The 16,823-nt window shown below is 29.0% G+C and overlaps 1 protein-coding gene and 1 non-coding gene across 5 annotated transcripts in view; one reads left to right on the forward strand and one right to left on the reverse strand.

Moving 5' to 3' along the window:
- LOC149069409 (protein DOP1A) overlaps positions 1 to 16,327 on the forward strand; it is a 727,510-nt gene extending 711,183 nt beyond the window's left edge. For 2 of the 4 annotated variants that reach the window (XM_089250150.1, XM_089250151.1), the window contains exon 30: positions 15,731 to 16,327. In XM_089250150.1, coding sequence (XP_089106276.1) covers positions 15,731 to 16,018 — 288 coding nt within the window. In that variant the 3' untranslated portion in view covers positions 16,019 to 16,327. The remainder of the gene's footprint in view (positions 1 to 15,730) is intronic. The other 2 variants (XM_089250153.1, XM_089250152.1) reach the window with 2 other exon arrangements.
- On the reverse strand, positions 14,731 to 14,802 carry TRNAT-GGU (transfer RNA threonine (anticodon GGU)). Its single transcript has one exon. It is a non-coding gene; the product is annotated as a tRNA-Thr (tRNA).
- Positions 16,328 to 16,823: the final 496 nt, after the last annotated feature.

Here is a 16,823-nt window from a genome sequence, read left to right on the forward strand (position 1 = left end):
AACTGTAGACACATTTTACTAGTCACTCATAGATGGCAGCACCAATTATTTTAGAATAATTAGCTTTTCAATTTTAAAGTTTACTCTAAGTTGAAAATTGTTTTACATATTGATTAATTTATTTTGTTATATTGATACAGATTATTTGATATACAATTTAATTTATCTTTGAATTAATTCTGAGTAATTATGTTATCATTATCATAAATGTAAACAATGTTGTTGATTATTTGGTAGCATATCCAATGTATGTGATCAATGGTGGCTGGAGATTCTCTGGTTCATTTCCCTGCTCGTAGATGGCAATAGCGACTTTCATTGTTAGGGCAGATGGAGATTTACTAGAATCCACCAATCTATTGATTGGATATTACATTACCATCCATAATAGTTATAATTATTCTTAATCATTACAATTATATATACTATATCAATATACGTGTAGCTTGATTATGAAGAACAATAATTAAAAAAATATATATTTTTTATAAAATTACCTAATGATAATATACAAGATATACAGTTGACTGGATGTTGTGAAGATATTTATTATTATAAATAATAATATAATGAATATAATTATATAAATATAATGAAGATATATAATAAATATCTTCACAACATCCAGTCAACTGTATATCTTGTATTAACAAGTGGAGAGCGACATTCATGTCATAATGATAATATATAATTAAATAATGAGTAATATGTGTCATTATCAACTAGAATGATAAAATTCAATCATTATAAATATTTCTGATAAATGACGAACAGAACAAAATGGACGGCATATTGGATAATATATTTTGGATTAGAAAATTATACGTATAAAGCAAGACTTAAATGATTACAAGGTTAATTAAAATTGCTAGCATATCGAAAAACTATGATCCTATACTAGGTGGTTAGAGATTCGCTGGTTCATTTCCCTATTCATAGATGGCAGCAGCAATTCTCATACATATCAGTCATATAATTATACTTAATTATATATAATTATCAATGTACAAACATCTGAAAATTATTCATTCCGGATTGAATTAATTTTGGGTAATTATTTTATCGTTATCAACTTTAGCATGATAAAATTAAATTATTGTAAATTAATTAAAAATGACTTTTTGGACTTATTGAATTTCCCTTACCTACATTGTAGTATATACAATATATGTATAAAGCAAGGCTCACGTGATTAATTAATGCAAAATATACTGTAGAAACATTTTACTAGTCACTCATAGATGGCAGCACCAATCATTTTAGAATAATTGGCTTTTCAATTTTGAAGATTACTGTACTTTGAAAATTGTTCTCCATATTGATTATTTTATTTTGTTATATTGATATAGGACTCGGATTTGAAAAATTTTGAGTAATTATTTTATCGTTATCAACTTCAGAAATTTAAGCAAGGTTGTTGGTTATTTGGTAGCATATCCAATGTATGTGATCAATGGTGGCTGGAGATTCTCTGATTCATTTCCCTACTCAGTAGCGACTTTCATTGTTAGGGCAGATGGAGATTTACTAGAATCCACCAATCTAATCATTGGATATTATATTATCCATCCATAATAGTTGTAATTATTCTTAATGATTATAATTATATCAATATACATGTAGCTTCGTTATGAACAACAATAATCGAAAAAATATGTATTTTTTTTTAAATTACCTAATGATAATATATAATTAAATAATGAGTAATATGTATCATTATCAACCTGGATGTATGGGAACTATATTTTGCGGCGAAGGAATACACATACCTTTCTCTTCACTGCAAAGTTAACCTCAAACAAACTAGAGAATCCAATAATCTATTGATTGGATAATATATTACCCATCCATAATAGTTACAATTATTCTTAATGATTATAATTATATATACTAACATTCATTTCGGATTTGAAGAAGTTTGAGTAATTATTTTATCGTTATAGAATGATACTTTAGAATGATAAAATTCAATTATTGTAAATTAATGAAAAATGACTTATTGAATTTATTATTATTGAATTATTATTTTTTATTAGAAAATTATAAGATTATAAGATATCATAAATTGTAAGATAAAATTATAATTTATACAAGACCAAATCTCACATAACTAATTAATGCAAAATATACTGTAGTAGCATTTTACTAGTCACTCATAGATGGCAGCACCAATTATTTTAGAATAATTAGCTTTTCAGTGTTACTGTTTACTTCAAGTTGAAAATTGTTTTACATATTGATTAATTTATTTTGTTATATTGATACGGATTATTTGATATACAATTTAATTTAAACAAGGTGAATTGATTACTTTGACTATCAAGTAATCGCGCAAAACGATGTGATCCTATGTGGTGGCTGGCGAGACTCAATGGGATAGCAGCATTGTTTGAGGAAATTGTTTTATTTATTATCAAATCGCATCCATATTAGTCATATACTATACAAACATTTCGGATAATTATTCAGTTGGGAGTGAATTAATTCTGAGTAATTATGTTATCGTTATCAACTTAACATAATGTTAACAATGTTGTTGATTATTTGGTAGCATATCGAATGTATGTGATCAATGGTGGCTGGAGATTCTCTGATTCATTTCCCTACTCGTAGACTTTCATTGCTAGGGCAGTTGGAGATCCATCCATAATAGTTTTAATTATTCTTAATGATTATAATAATTCAATATACGTGTAGCTTCGTTATGAACAACAATAATCGAAAAAATATATAACTAAATAATGAGTAATATGTATCGTTATCAACTAGAATGATAAAATTCAATCATTATAAATATATCTGATATGACGAACAGAACAAAATGAACGGTATATTGGATAATATATTTTGGATTAGAAAATTATACGTATAAAGCAAGACTAAATCTTACATGATTAATTAATGCAAAATATACTCTAGAAACATTTTCCTAGTCACTCATAGATGGCAGCACCAATCATTTTACTAGGCTTTTCTTTATTGAGCTTATATACACATATCTTAAAATACAGGTATAGCTTGGTCATGAAGCACAATAATTAAAACAATATACAAATTTTATAAAATTACCTAATATATAATTAAATAATGATTAGATTATTAAAAATTTACTCAATCCCTACTGAATGAGGTGGCAGTGTTGTGATTCCTGTTTATAATCAAATCTCATCCATATTAGTAATATAATTATATATACAAACGTTTGTTAATTATTCATTTCGGATTGAATTAATTTTGAGTATTATCGTTATCAACTAGAAATATTTATAATAATTGAGTTTCATCAATGACTAACAAAATGGACTCGATTAGACAATTATACGTATAAAGCCAATCTCACATGTATATTAAGGCAAAATATACTGTAGAAACATTTTACTAGTCACTCATAGATGGCAGCACCAATCATTTAAGAATAACTAGGCTTTTCTTTACTGAGCTTTTAGTCACTGGGCATACCCAGTCACTTTTTCAAATAATAAATATCTTCACAACATCCAGTCTTCTGTATCTTCTGCATATCTTGTATCAATTATTATAAATTAATGAAAAATGACTTATTGAACTTATATGAATAAAGCAAGACTAAATCTCACATTTGACATGAATTGGACTTTTGTTTTCAGGCAGGAAATGTAGAAACATTTTACTAGTCACTCATAGATGGCAGCAGCACCTATTTTAGTATAATCGGTTTTTCAACTTTAAAGTTTACTGTACTTTGAAAATTCTTTTCCATATTGATTATTGTATTTGTTATAGGATTCGGATTTGAAAAAGTTGTGAATGATTCTTTAGAATGATTAGAAATTATTAAATTAATCCAAAACTTGGATTAATTTATTTTGTTATATTGCCCTTTTCATCCATCCAGCTGGGCTTTCACGATCTTTCTTGGTGGGAACTTCATGTTCGAAAGAATTTTCTTCTTTCGAAAGATTTGAAAATCGCAACTGGAGGCAATTTCCTTCCATCGGCCGTGCACGCTAGCACGACCGGAAATCGTGTTTTTTTGTGCCCAGTTGTTCTAAATTTTTTTTTTCCCTAGTACTATCAACAGTTGTATTGCTTGTAAGTGACTTTTCAATTTTTCTGAATGTTTTTGTGCGATCTGTGTTCGCTGGCGTAAGCACAGATTGAAACGGTTCATGAGACGAGTTGCCCCGATTCCTGCGTGTGTGTTTTTTCTCTTTCGCATGGCTGAAACTTTCTCTAGCATTTTCCGCCATTCTCTCGTTTGTTTCTCATTGACGTTATATGTCCGAGCTGCAGCACAGTTGTTGATAACGAATTTTCAGTTTGAAAGAGCATCATACGGAAACATTTTTGATATTCACTATCAATGATTTTTCTGTGAGTGATCACGAGAGTGACCAATTCCACGCCTGGAAAAAAAATTCCCTCCTACCACTTTCGTTCCACAAAAAAACTTATATACGATAATTATTTTTTATTATTGTTATTTTATTATTATCATTGTTGTTCATTTCGGAAGAAAAACTTTTGAGTAATTAATTTATCGTTATCAACGAGTGCACGTTATCAACTCAAAATTAAGTCGAAAAATTCAATTATTATGAATTAATAAAAAAATTACTTATTGGACTTTATGCAAGCATTTACTAGCCACTCATAGATTAATTACTGCAAATTAAAGAAAAATGACATGATTAATGGTGGTTCATTTCCCTACTCATAGATGGCGGTAGCGACTTTCATTCAGTATAAAATTGAGTATGTACATATAATAATATTGGTAATAGTTATATTCTTGATGATGATAATTATGTATACTACATTTCATAATTATTCATTCGTATTATTAGGCATTTCATATATATTTTTAATTAGAAAATTATATGTAAGCAAGACTAAATAATAATACTTTCAAAAGCAATAATTAACGCAAAATATAATAAGCAAAAATGAGATAATTTTGGATATACTGGTTCTGTATTATTTTTCTTCATCTCTCCTTTCAATATCTTTCAAATAACAAAAAATTCTGATATTTTTCTCATTTAACATTTTAACAATAAAAATTCAATTGAATACCTTCAATTGAATTTTTATTCTTCATTAATTCTAACATGCAATCCGCAATTATATTCTAAAAAAATATTAATATAGAGTAATATGATATATGAGTAGCATATCAATGTATCAACATTATGTATGTGATAAATGGTGGCTGGAGATTCTCTGGTTTATTTCCCTACTCATAGATGGCAGTAGTTTCATTGTTAGGGCAGATGGAGATTTACTAGAATCCACCAATCTAATCATTGGATTATTATCCATTCATAATAGTTGTAATTATTCTTAATGATTATAATTATATCAAAATAGCTTCGTTATGAACAACAATAATCAAAAAAATATGTATTTTTTTTAAGATTACCTAACATATAATTACATAATGAGTAATATGTATCGTTATCAACCTGGATGTATGGGAACTATATTTTGCGACGAAGGAATACACTCTCTACCTTTCTCTTCACTGCAAAGTTAACCTCAAACAAACCTCAAAGTGGAGAGCGACATTCATGTCATAATGATAATATATAATTAAATAATGAGTAATATGTGTCATTATCAACTAGAATGATAAAATTCAATCATTATAAATATTTCTGATAAATGACGAACAGAACAAAATGGACTGCATATTGGATAATATATTTTGGATTAGAAAATTATACGTATAAAGCAAGACTTAAATGATGACAAGGTTAATTAAAATTGCTAGCATATCGAAAAACTATGATCCTATACTAGGTGGTTAGAGATTCGCTGGTTCATTTCCCTATTCATAGATGGCAGCAGCAATTCTCATACATATCAGTCATATAATTATACTTAATTATATATAATTATCAATGTACAAACATCTGAAAATTATTCATTCCGGATTGAATTAATTTTGGGTAATTATTTTATCGTTATCAACTTTAGCATGATAAAATTAAATTATTGTAAATTAATTAAAAATGACTTTTTGGACTTATTGAATTTCCCTTACCTACATTGTAGTATATACAATATATGTATAAAGCAAGGCTAAATCTCACGTGATTAATTAATGCAAAATATACTGTAGAAACATTTTACTAGTCACTCATAGATGGCAGCACCAATCATTTTAGAATAATTGGCTTTTCAATTTTGAAGTTTACTGTACTTTGAAAATTGTTCTCCATATTGATTATTTTATTTTGTTATATTGATTCGGATTTGAAAAATTTTGAGTAATTATTTTATCTTTATCAACTTTAGAATGATAAAATTCAATTATTGTAAATTAATGAAAAATGACTTATTGAATAATATATTTTTTATTAGAAAATTATATGTATAAAACAAAACTAAATCTCACATGATTAATTAATGCAAAAACTGTAGACACATTTTACTAGTCACTCATAGATGGCAGCACCAATTATTTTAGAATAATTAGCTTTTCAATTTTAAAGTTTACTCTAAGTTGAAAATTGTTTTACATATTGATTAATTTATTTTGTTATATTGATACAGATTATTTGATATACAATTTAATTTATCTTTGAATTAATTCTGAGTAATTATGTTATCATTATCATAAATGTAAACAATGTTGTTGATTATTTGGTAGCATATCCAATGTATGTGATCAATGGTGGCTGGAGATTCTCTGGTTCATTTCCCTGCTCGTAGATGGCAATAGCGACTTTCATTGTTAGGGCAGATGGAGATTTACTAGAATCCACCAATCTATTGATTGGATATTACATTACCATCCATAATAGTTATAATTATTCTTAATCATTACAATTATATATACTATATCAATATACGTGTAGCTTGATTATGAAGAACAATAATTAAAAAAATATATATTTTTTATAAAATTACCTAATGATAATATACAAGATATACAGTTGACTGGATGTTGTGAAGATATTTATTATTATAAATAATAATATAATGAATATAATTATATAAATATAATGAAGATATATAATAAATATCTTCACAACATCCAGTCAACTGTATATCTTGTATTAACAAGTGGAGAGCGACATTCATGTCATAATGATAATATATAATTAAATAATGAGTAATATGTGTCATTATCAACTAGAATGATAAAATTCAATCATTATAAATATTTCTGATAAATGACGAACAGAACAAAATGGACGGCATATTGGATAATATATTTTGGATTAGAAAATTATACGTATAAAGCAAGACTTAAATGATTACAAGGTTAATTAAAATTGCTAGCATATCGAAAAACTATGATCCTATACTAGGTGGTTAGAGATTCGCTGGTTCATTTCCCTATTCATAGATGGCAGCAGCAATTCTCATACATATCAGTCATATAATTATACTTAATTATATATAATTATCAATGTACAAACATCTGAAAATTATTCATTCCGGATTGAATTAATTTTGGGTAATTATTTTATCGTTATCAACTTTAGCATGATAAAATTAAATTATTGTAAATTAATTAAAAATGACTTTTTGGACTTATTGAATTTCCCTTACCTACATTGTAGTATATACAATATATGTATAAAGCAAGGCTCACGTGATTAATTAATGCAAAATATACTGTAGAAACATTTTACTAGTCACTCATAGATGGCAGCACCAATCATTTTAGAATAATTGGCTTTTCAATTTTGAAGATTACTGTACTTTGAAAATTGTTCTCCATATTGATTATTTTATTTTGTTATATTGATATAGGACTCGGATTTGAAAAATTTTGAGTAATTATTTTATCGTTATCAACTTCAGAAATTTAAGCAAGGTTGTTGGTTATTTGGTAGCATATCCAATGTATGTGATCAATGGTGGCTGGAGATTCTCTGATTCATTTCCCTACTCAGTAGCGACTTTCATTGTTAGGGCAGATGGAGATTTACTAGAATCCACCAATCTAATCATTGGATATTATATTATCCATCCATAATAGTTGTAATTATTCTTAATGATTATAATTATATCAATATACATGTAGCTTCGTTATGAACAACAATAATCGAAAAAATATGTATTTTTTTTTAAATTACCTAATGATAATATATAATTAAATAATGAGTAATATGTATCATTATCAACCTGGATGTATGGGAACTATATTTTGCGGCGAAGGAATACACATACCTTTCTCTTCACTGCAAAGTTAACCTCAAACAAACTAGAGAATCCAATAATCTATTGATTGGATAATATATTACCCATCCATAATAGTTACAATTATTCTTAATGATTATAATTATATATACTAACATTCATTTCGGATTTGAAGAAGTTTGAGTAATTATTTTATCGTTATAGAATGATACTTTAGAATGATAAAATTCAATTATTGTAAATTAATGAAAAATGACTTATTGAATTTATTATTATTGAATTATTATTTTTTATTAGAAAATTATAAGATTATAAGATATCATAAATTGTAAGATAAAATTATAATTTATACAAGACCAAATCTCACATAACTAATTAATGCAAAATATACTGTAGTAGCATTTTACTAGTCACTCATAGATGGCAGCACCAATTATTTTAGAATAATTAGCTTTTCAGTGTTACTGTTTACTTCAAGTTGAAAATTGTTTTACATATTGATTAATTTATTTTGTTATATTGATACGGATTATTTGATATACAATTTAATTTAAACAAGGTGAATTGATTACTTTGACTATCAAGTAATCGCGCAAAACGATGTGATCCTATGTGGTGGCTGGCGAGACTCAATGGGATAGCAGCATTGTTTGAGGAAATTGTTTTATTTATTATCAAATCGCATCCATATTAGTCATATACTATACAAACATTTCGGATAATTATTCAGTTGGGAGTGAATTAATTCTGAGTAATTATGTTATCGTTATCAACTTAACATAATGTTAACAATGTTGTTGATTATTTGGTAGCATATCGAATGTATGTGATCAATGGTGGCTGGAGATTCTCTGATTCATTTCCCTACTCGTAGACTTTCATTGCTAGGGCAGTTGGAGATCCATCCATAATAGTTTTAATTATTCTTAATGATTATAATAATTCAATATACGTGTAGCTTCGTTATGAACAACAATAATCGAAAAAATATATAACTAAATAATGAGTAATATGTATCGTTATCAACTAGAATGATAAAATTCAATCATTATAAATATATCTGATATGACGAACAGAACAAAATGAACGGTATATTGGATAATATATTTTGGATTAGAAAATTATACGTATAAAGCAAGACTAAATCTTACATGATTAATTAATGCAAAATATACTCTAGAAACATTTTCCTAGTCACTCATAGATGGCAGCACCAATCATTTTACTAGGCTTTTCTTTATTGAGCTTATATACACATATCTTAAAATACAGGTATAGCTTGGTCATGAAGCACAATAATTAAAACAATATACAAATTTTATAAAATTACCTAATATATAATTAAATAATGATTAGATTATTAAAAATTTACTCAATCCCTACTGAATGAGGTGGCAGTGTTGTGATTCCTGTTTATAATCAAATCTCATCCATATTAGTAATATAATTATATATACAAACGTTTGTTAATTATTCATTTCGGATTGAATTAATTTTGAGTATTATCGTTATCAACTAGAAATATTTATAATAATTGAGTTTCATCAATGACTAACAAAATGGACTCGATTAGACAATTATACGTATAAAGCCAATCTCACATGTATATTAAGGCAAAATATACTGTAGAAACATTTTACTAGTCACTCATAGATGGCAGCACCAATCATTTAAGAATAACTAGGCTTTTCTTTACTGAGCTTTTAGTCACTGGGCATACCCAGTCACTTTTTCAAATAATAAATATCTTCACAACATCCAGTCTTCTGTATCTTCTGCATATCTTGTATCAATTATTATAAATTAATGAAAAATGACTTATTGAACTTATATGAATAAAGCAAGACTAAATCTCACATTTGACATGAATTGGACTTTTGTGTTCAGGCAGGAAATGTAGAAACATTTTACTAGTCACTCATAGATGGCAGCAGCACCTATTTTAGTATAATCGGTTTTTCAACTTTAAAGTTTACTGTACTTTGAAAATTCTTTTCCATATTGATTATTGTATTTGTTATAGGATTCGGATTTGAAAAAGTTGTGAATGATTCTTTAGAATGATTAGAAATTATTAAATTAATCCAAAACTTGGATTAATTTATTTTGTTATATTGCCCTTTTCATCCATCCAGCTGGGCTTTCACGATCTTTCTTGGTGGGAACTTCATGTTCGAAAGAATTTTCTTCTTTCGAAAGATTTGAAAATCGCAACTGGAGGCAATTTCCTTCCATCGGCCGTGCACGCTAGCACGACCGGAAATCGTGTTTTTTTGTGCCCAGTTGTTCTAAATTTTTTTTTTCCCTAGTACTATCAACAGTTGTATTGCTTGTAAGTGACTTTTCAATTTTTCTGAATGTTTTTGTGCGATCTGTGTTCGCTGGCGTAAGCACAGATTGAAACGGTTCATGAGACGAGTTGCCCCGATTCCTGCGTGTGTGTTTTTTCTCTTTCGCATGGCTGAAACTTTCTCTAGCATTTTCCGCCATTCTCTCGTTTGTTTCTCATTGACGTTATATGTCCGAGCTGCAGCACAGTTGTTGATAACGAATTTTCAGTTTGAAAGAGCATCATACGGAAACATTTTTGATATTCACTATCAATGATTTTTCTGTGAGTGATCACGAGAGTGACCAATTCCACGCCTGGAAAAAAAATTCCCTCCTACCACTTTCGTTCCACAAAAAAACTTATATACGATAATTATTTTTTATTATTGTTATTTTATTATTATCATTGTTGTTCATTTCGGAAGAAAAACTTTTGAGTAATTAATTTATCGTTATCAACGAGTGCACGTTATCAACTCAAAATTAAGTCGAAAAATTCAATTATTATGAATTAATAAAAAAATTACTTATTGGACTTTATGCAAGCATTTACTAGCCACTCATAGATTAATTACTGCAAATTAAAGAAAAATGACATGATTAATGGTGGTTCATTTCCCTACTCATAGATGGCGGTAGCGACTTTCATTCAGTATAAAATTGAGTATGTACATATAATAATATTGGTAATAGTTATATTCTTGATGATGATAATTATGTATACTACATTTCATAATTATTCATTCGTATTATTAGACATTTCATATATATTTTTAATTAGAAAATTATATGTAAGCAAGACTAAATAATAATACTTTCAAAAGCAATAATTAACGCAAAATATAATAAGCAAAAATGAGATAATTTTGGATATACTGGTTCTGTATTATTTTTCTTCATCTCTCCTTTCAATATCTTTCAAATAACAAAAAATTCTGATATTTTTCTCATTTAACATTTTAACAATAAAAATTCAATTGAATACCTTCAATTGAATTTTTATTCATTATATTATTTCAATTTATATTAATATATAATTAAATAATGAGTAATATGTGTCATTATCAACTAGAATGATAAAATTCAATCATTATAAATATGTCTGATAAATGACGAACAGAACAAAATGGACGGCATATTGGATAATATATTTTGGATTAGAAAATTATACGTATAAAGCAAGACTTAAATGATTACAAGGTTAATTAAAATTGCTAGCATATCGAAAAACTATGATCCTATACTAGGTGGTTAGAGATTCGCTGGTTCATTTCCCTATTCATAGATGGCAGCAGCAATTCTCATACATATCAGTCATATAATTATACTTAATTATATATAATTATCAATGTACAAACATCTGAAAATTATTCATTCCGGATTGAATTAATTTTGGGTAATTATTTTATCGTTATCAACTTTAGCATGATAAAATTTAAACTGTATTTAGGAAGAGTGTGAGGATACTTGGAACTTTGATAACTCGTTTGAGTTTCGTATTTGCACGGAAGTCGCGGTTTTTGTCGTTCCGGGATTTGAACCTGGGTCGTATGTATGAGAGTCACACATTTTACTCCAACCACCTATTCTAGGTGGTTGGAGAGTCTCTGGTTCATTTCCCTACTCATAGATGGCAGTAGAAACTTTCATTCTTAGGGAGATTTACTGGAATCCATCAATCTACTGATTGGATATTTACCATCGATAATAATTATATAATTATAATTATTCTTAATGATTATAATATGCTAACATTTCATAATTATTCATTTCGGATTCGAAGAATTTTGAGTAATTATTTTATCATTATCAACATTAGAATGATAAAATTGAATTGTTCTAAATTAATGAAAAATTACTCATCGGATAATGTATTATAATAATAATATATGATTGGGCCACCATCGATCATGATATCACCATTGATCGGGCACTTAGTGCATCTGAAAATTAGTTCCGTTTCAATTTGCATCATCTGGCAAACTTGGTTTCAATATAGTTTTGCAATGGAATGGAAAATATAGAAACATGACAATTTAAAATTAGGGAAATATTTACAGTACGTAATACACAGCGTATTGTCAAACCAACCAGCTGCGAAAATATGGCTCTATTCGGAATTTGCGAGTTTTTTTATATTACGTCAATATATCTTTGATTATTAGCTATTAATATCTTTATTAGCTATCTTTATCTTTCATTGCCAGCTCTGGCAAATTTTTTAAAATTGTTAATTTTAAAAATTTCAAGGATGTGTACATTGTTCTCTATAGCAAAGGCTCGAGCTAGGGCGGCAATTATTATGGAAGTTCTTGAGTGAAAGCGCAAGTATAAAGTGCGAAAGTATGTATTTTATGTAGGTCCTACAGTAAATTTTTCAATCGAAGAAAACACATAGGTTTGTTGCTTTGCTGAAAAATTTGGTTTCCTCTGGACACATGGGTTCTGATGGTCCTGGGATGAGACACATTTTGTTCTCATTTATGAAATTAGATGACGGAGTGAAGCAGTACTGCATAAAAAAAAGTTGAAGCATTAATGGGTCCGCTAATATTGGCTCTGATTTGTCTTTTTATCGAGATAGCAAATCGCTCCTCGCCAGAATTTTTGATACTTTTTTCTAACCTGATTTTTTTTCCAAATGAGTTATTGATGTGATGTGCTCCACGAGATGACGCTGGAGGCTGTAATATCTGTTACAGTATCGTCAGTTATCGATCCAGTTGGATTAATATTTCTGGTATCATGGCTGACTCTTGTGTGAAACAATCTGTTCGAGGATTAATGGGATTTTTTTTGTAAATGAAGTCCATTGCAGTTCGAGTGAAGTGTCAAAGTTCAAAGAACTACGAAATCGATTACAGGAGTGAGCAGGATAATTGTTTGTGGGTTCCTTAGTGGTAATAATGTGAACATTATTTTGACAGAAGTGAAAAAAGGCGATGCGTTTAGATTGGTTGTACTTACAATTTCACGCTTGATGGTACAAGTTCCAATCGCCGGTAACGAGATTTGGTATTGAAGAGGTGTGCGAGAAGATCAAGGGTTTTAGAGGACTTGTAGAGAATAGAAACAAATATTGTTTACATATTGTAAACAAAATGAGTGAGTCCAGAAGATCAATACATGAAAATGTCCCTTTTCCGACTATGAAATCGATGCCGCCTTGGTAGGCATTGTTACTTTATGACTTTGATCACTGGGTCACTTACCAGGGGGTCTATTACGCTCATGTCGTTATGCCCGCGTTTCAAACGTGTTTGGGGTTTGCGGTGCATTGTGAGATAGATTTACGTCACCATCGCTAAAGGTTGATTTTTCTCACATCGTTACTAGCGATTTTCGTTATCGACATCACTACGTAAAACGAGATACGAGAACCGGAGACCACTCGTTATGTTCGCATTACGGAAATAAACATGGCCGCTCGCGCGTACATTTTTCGATGAAGCTGAGAGCAACGGAGACAAGTTAGTTAGAATTGGAAATTATTCATTCATTATTAATTTCTCAAGTTGTTCATTATAATGAATAATAATTCTCTGAATTACATTACTTAATTTAGTAACATGATTTAGAGACAGCATTATCGTTTAAAATGCTATCTGTACACATACTGATTGGAAAAAAGTATTCATAGTGGTAAATCGCTATAAATTATTATACTCGGTACAAAGATTTATTACTCTACAAAACGGTTGTTATCTTGCATGCAAATTAACTGGTAAATCTCTCTGTTTCTCGTGATGTTTTCAACACATTTTGAAATTCGCTCAATATTTTTTTTTACACCTCAATCAAAATCGACGTCAATATATATTTAAACGTCTCCGGATTTTCCCCTTCTTAATTCGTTTAATAACATTAATATTTTGTACAAGATATACAGTTGACTGGATGTTGTGAAGATATTTATTATTTTAGATGTTAATTTTTTTTTAAGGAAGGAAAAAACTCATCTCTGCCTCTACCGGGAGTCGAACCCGGGTCCCTCGATTGCCGGACGAGTGCTCTGACCACTAAGCTACAGAGGAGATAGAGATTTTCCTTCGCTAGAGCGTATATATGCCGAACGGAACCGTGCAATGGACGGTGAAACCGATCAGCTAATAGCTCATGGACGACGAGCCACCAGATGGCTATATATATGACATGAATGTCGCTCTCCACTTGTTAATACAAGATATACAGTTGACTGGATGTTGTGAAGATATTTATTATTTTAGATGTTAATTTTTTTTAAGGAAGGAAAAAACTCATCTCTGCCTCTACCGGGAGTCGAACCCGGGTCCCTCGATTACCCGACGAGTGCTCTGACCACTAAGCTACAGAGACAGAGGAGATAGAGATTTTCCTTCGCTAGAGCGTATATATGCCGAACGGAACCGTGCAATGGACGGTGAAACCGATCAGCTCGTCGTCCATGAGCTATTAGCTGATCGGTTTCACCGTCCATTGCACGGTTCCGTTCGGCATATATACGCTCTAGCGAAGGAAAATCTCTATCTCCTCTGTAGCTTAGTGGTCAGAGCACTCGTCCGGCAATCGAGGGACCCGGGTTCGACTCCCGGTAGAGGCAGAGATGAGTTTTTTCCTTCCTTAAAAAAAATTAACATCTAAAATAATAAATATCTTCACAACATCCAGTCAACTGTATATCTTGTATTAACAAGTGGAGAGCGACATTCATGTCATATTAATATTTTGTAATATCAATTAAGTATTGCTACTTTCTGTGCAGTACACAGATGTGTAATGCAGATTACACACAAACTATACTCTGCGCACTATAAAAAATCAAAGTAAATTTTATTAATCAACAAGTACATTTTTTCTAATCCTTAAGTGCAATTTTTTGATCGGAGTATAAAAAAGATGTCAACAACAGTGGCACTGTTTTTGATGGCACTTCATTTTGATGTGCGAAACAAGGAAACCAATTGTCTAATTAATGATGTAAACGAATCACCACTACCAATTCTATGTTCCACGTCTTAAACTTGCAATTAATTAATTAATTAATTATTATTGCAATTAATTTAAAACTGACTTATTCATCCTCACTCTGTTATTACATGTAGGATCTCAATACTTAACATTCATAGTTATCAATCGCGTATTTTTTTTTTTTTTATCCTGATTCATATTTTTTTTCAAAAAACTGCTATATAAAAAAAAAAGTTATTACGTCCTAATTTTGTTGTAAAATATGTTTTTTCTGTAAGGTATCTTTCTGTAATATTACAATAATCATTTTTTTTAGGATGAAAAGGAAAATAACCTACACTTTGTCCCAGGAAAGCTAATTCTTACAATGCAACAAATAAACAATCTACAAGACCTACTTCCTTTTTTTCAACTGATATCCTGTACTCCGCTGAATAGCAGTACAAATGACTTGCGACGAGAAATATTAACTGATCTACATGACAGAGACGACTGCAGTGCAAATTTTTACAATGTAGTACCCACAAAATCATCGATTATGAGAAACATAGAAAGTTCTTTTGAGATAGACTTTATAATCACTGACAGTGACGTATTTTTGTAATAATGTATTTGTAAATTAATTAAATTATTAACGTATTTGTTTATAATGTTTAATGTGATTTTTTATTTCTGTATTCCTCTAATATGACTATTACGATATACGATATTATACGTTGTGTGTAATTGTGGAAGTTAATAGCAATGAGATTAATTGATATCAAAATGTAAAATTCTTCAGTCAGAAAATCTTTATCGATTGTCGATACCAATTGCTAGTTGGTATCGACCAAGTAGCAATTGGTATCCGAAGCCTCATTTGCGCAAACTATGAACCACTTTGATATTGATGATACACGATCTATAAAGGCAAATTATGATTATTGCCTGTGTGCTTTCCAGGTTATATTTATTGATTTATTTTGATTTTGTTTGATTTTGAGATTGATCGATGTTTCTTTGGATAAAAAGATATTTTCGAATATTTAACAGAAACTTAAAAATATACTTAAAAATATTACTTAAATACTTAAAAATATTACTTAAATACTTAAAAATATTACTTAAATACTTAAAAATACTTAATATATTATAAGTATGAAATACTTAAAAATATTATTTTTTCTTAGCACACAGGAAAGTACTTTACGGTACAAATAAAACAAAGACTTCATCCCGAATTTATTCCTTTAATTCACAAATTATAAAGATCTCAATGAATATCATAGTTTTATGACACTTATCTGAGATTATTTAGTTTCACTATTTATTATACAATTAACAAATGAAATTCAAGATATACAGAAGACTGGATGTTGTGAAGATATTTATTATTTTTTATGTTAATTTTTTTTAAGGAAGGAAAAAAA

This window comes from Pholcus phalangioides, unplaced genomic scaffold (genome assembly GCF_987345545.1).
Source record: "Pholcus phalangioides strain wild (caught in Gottingen) unplaced genomic scaffold, Ppha-v1.0 ptg000022l_1, whole genome shotgun sequence".
Lineage (NCBI taxonomy): Eukaryota > Metazoa > Arthropoda > Arachnida > Araneae > Pholcidae > Pholcus > Pholcus phalangioides.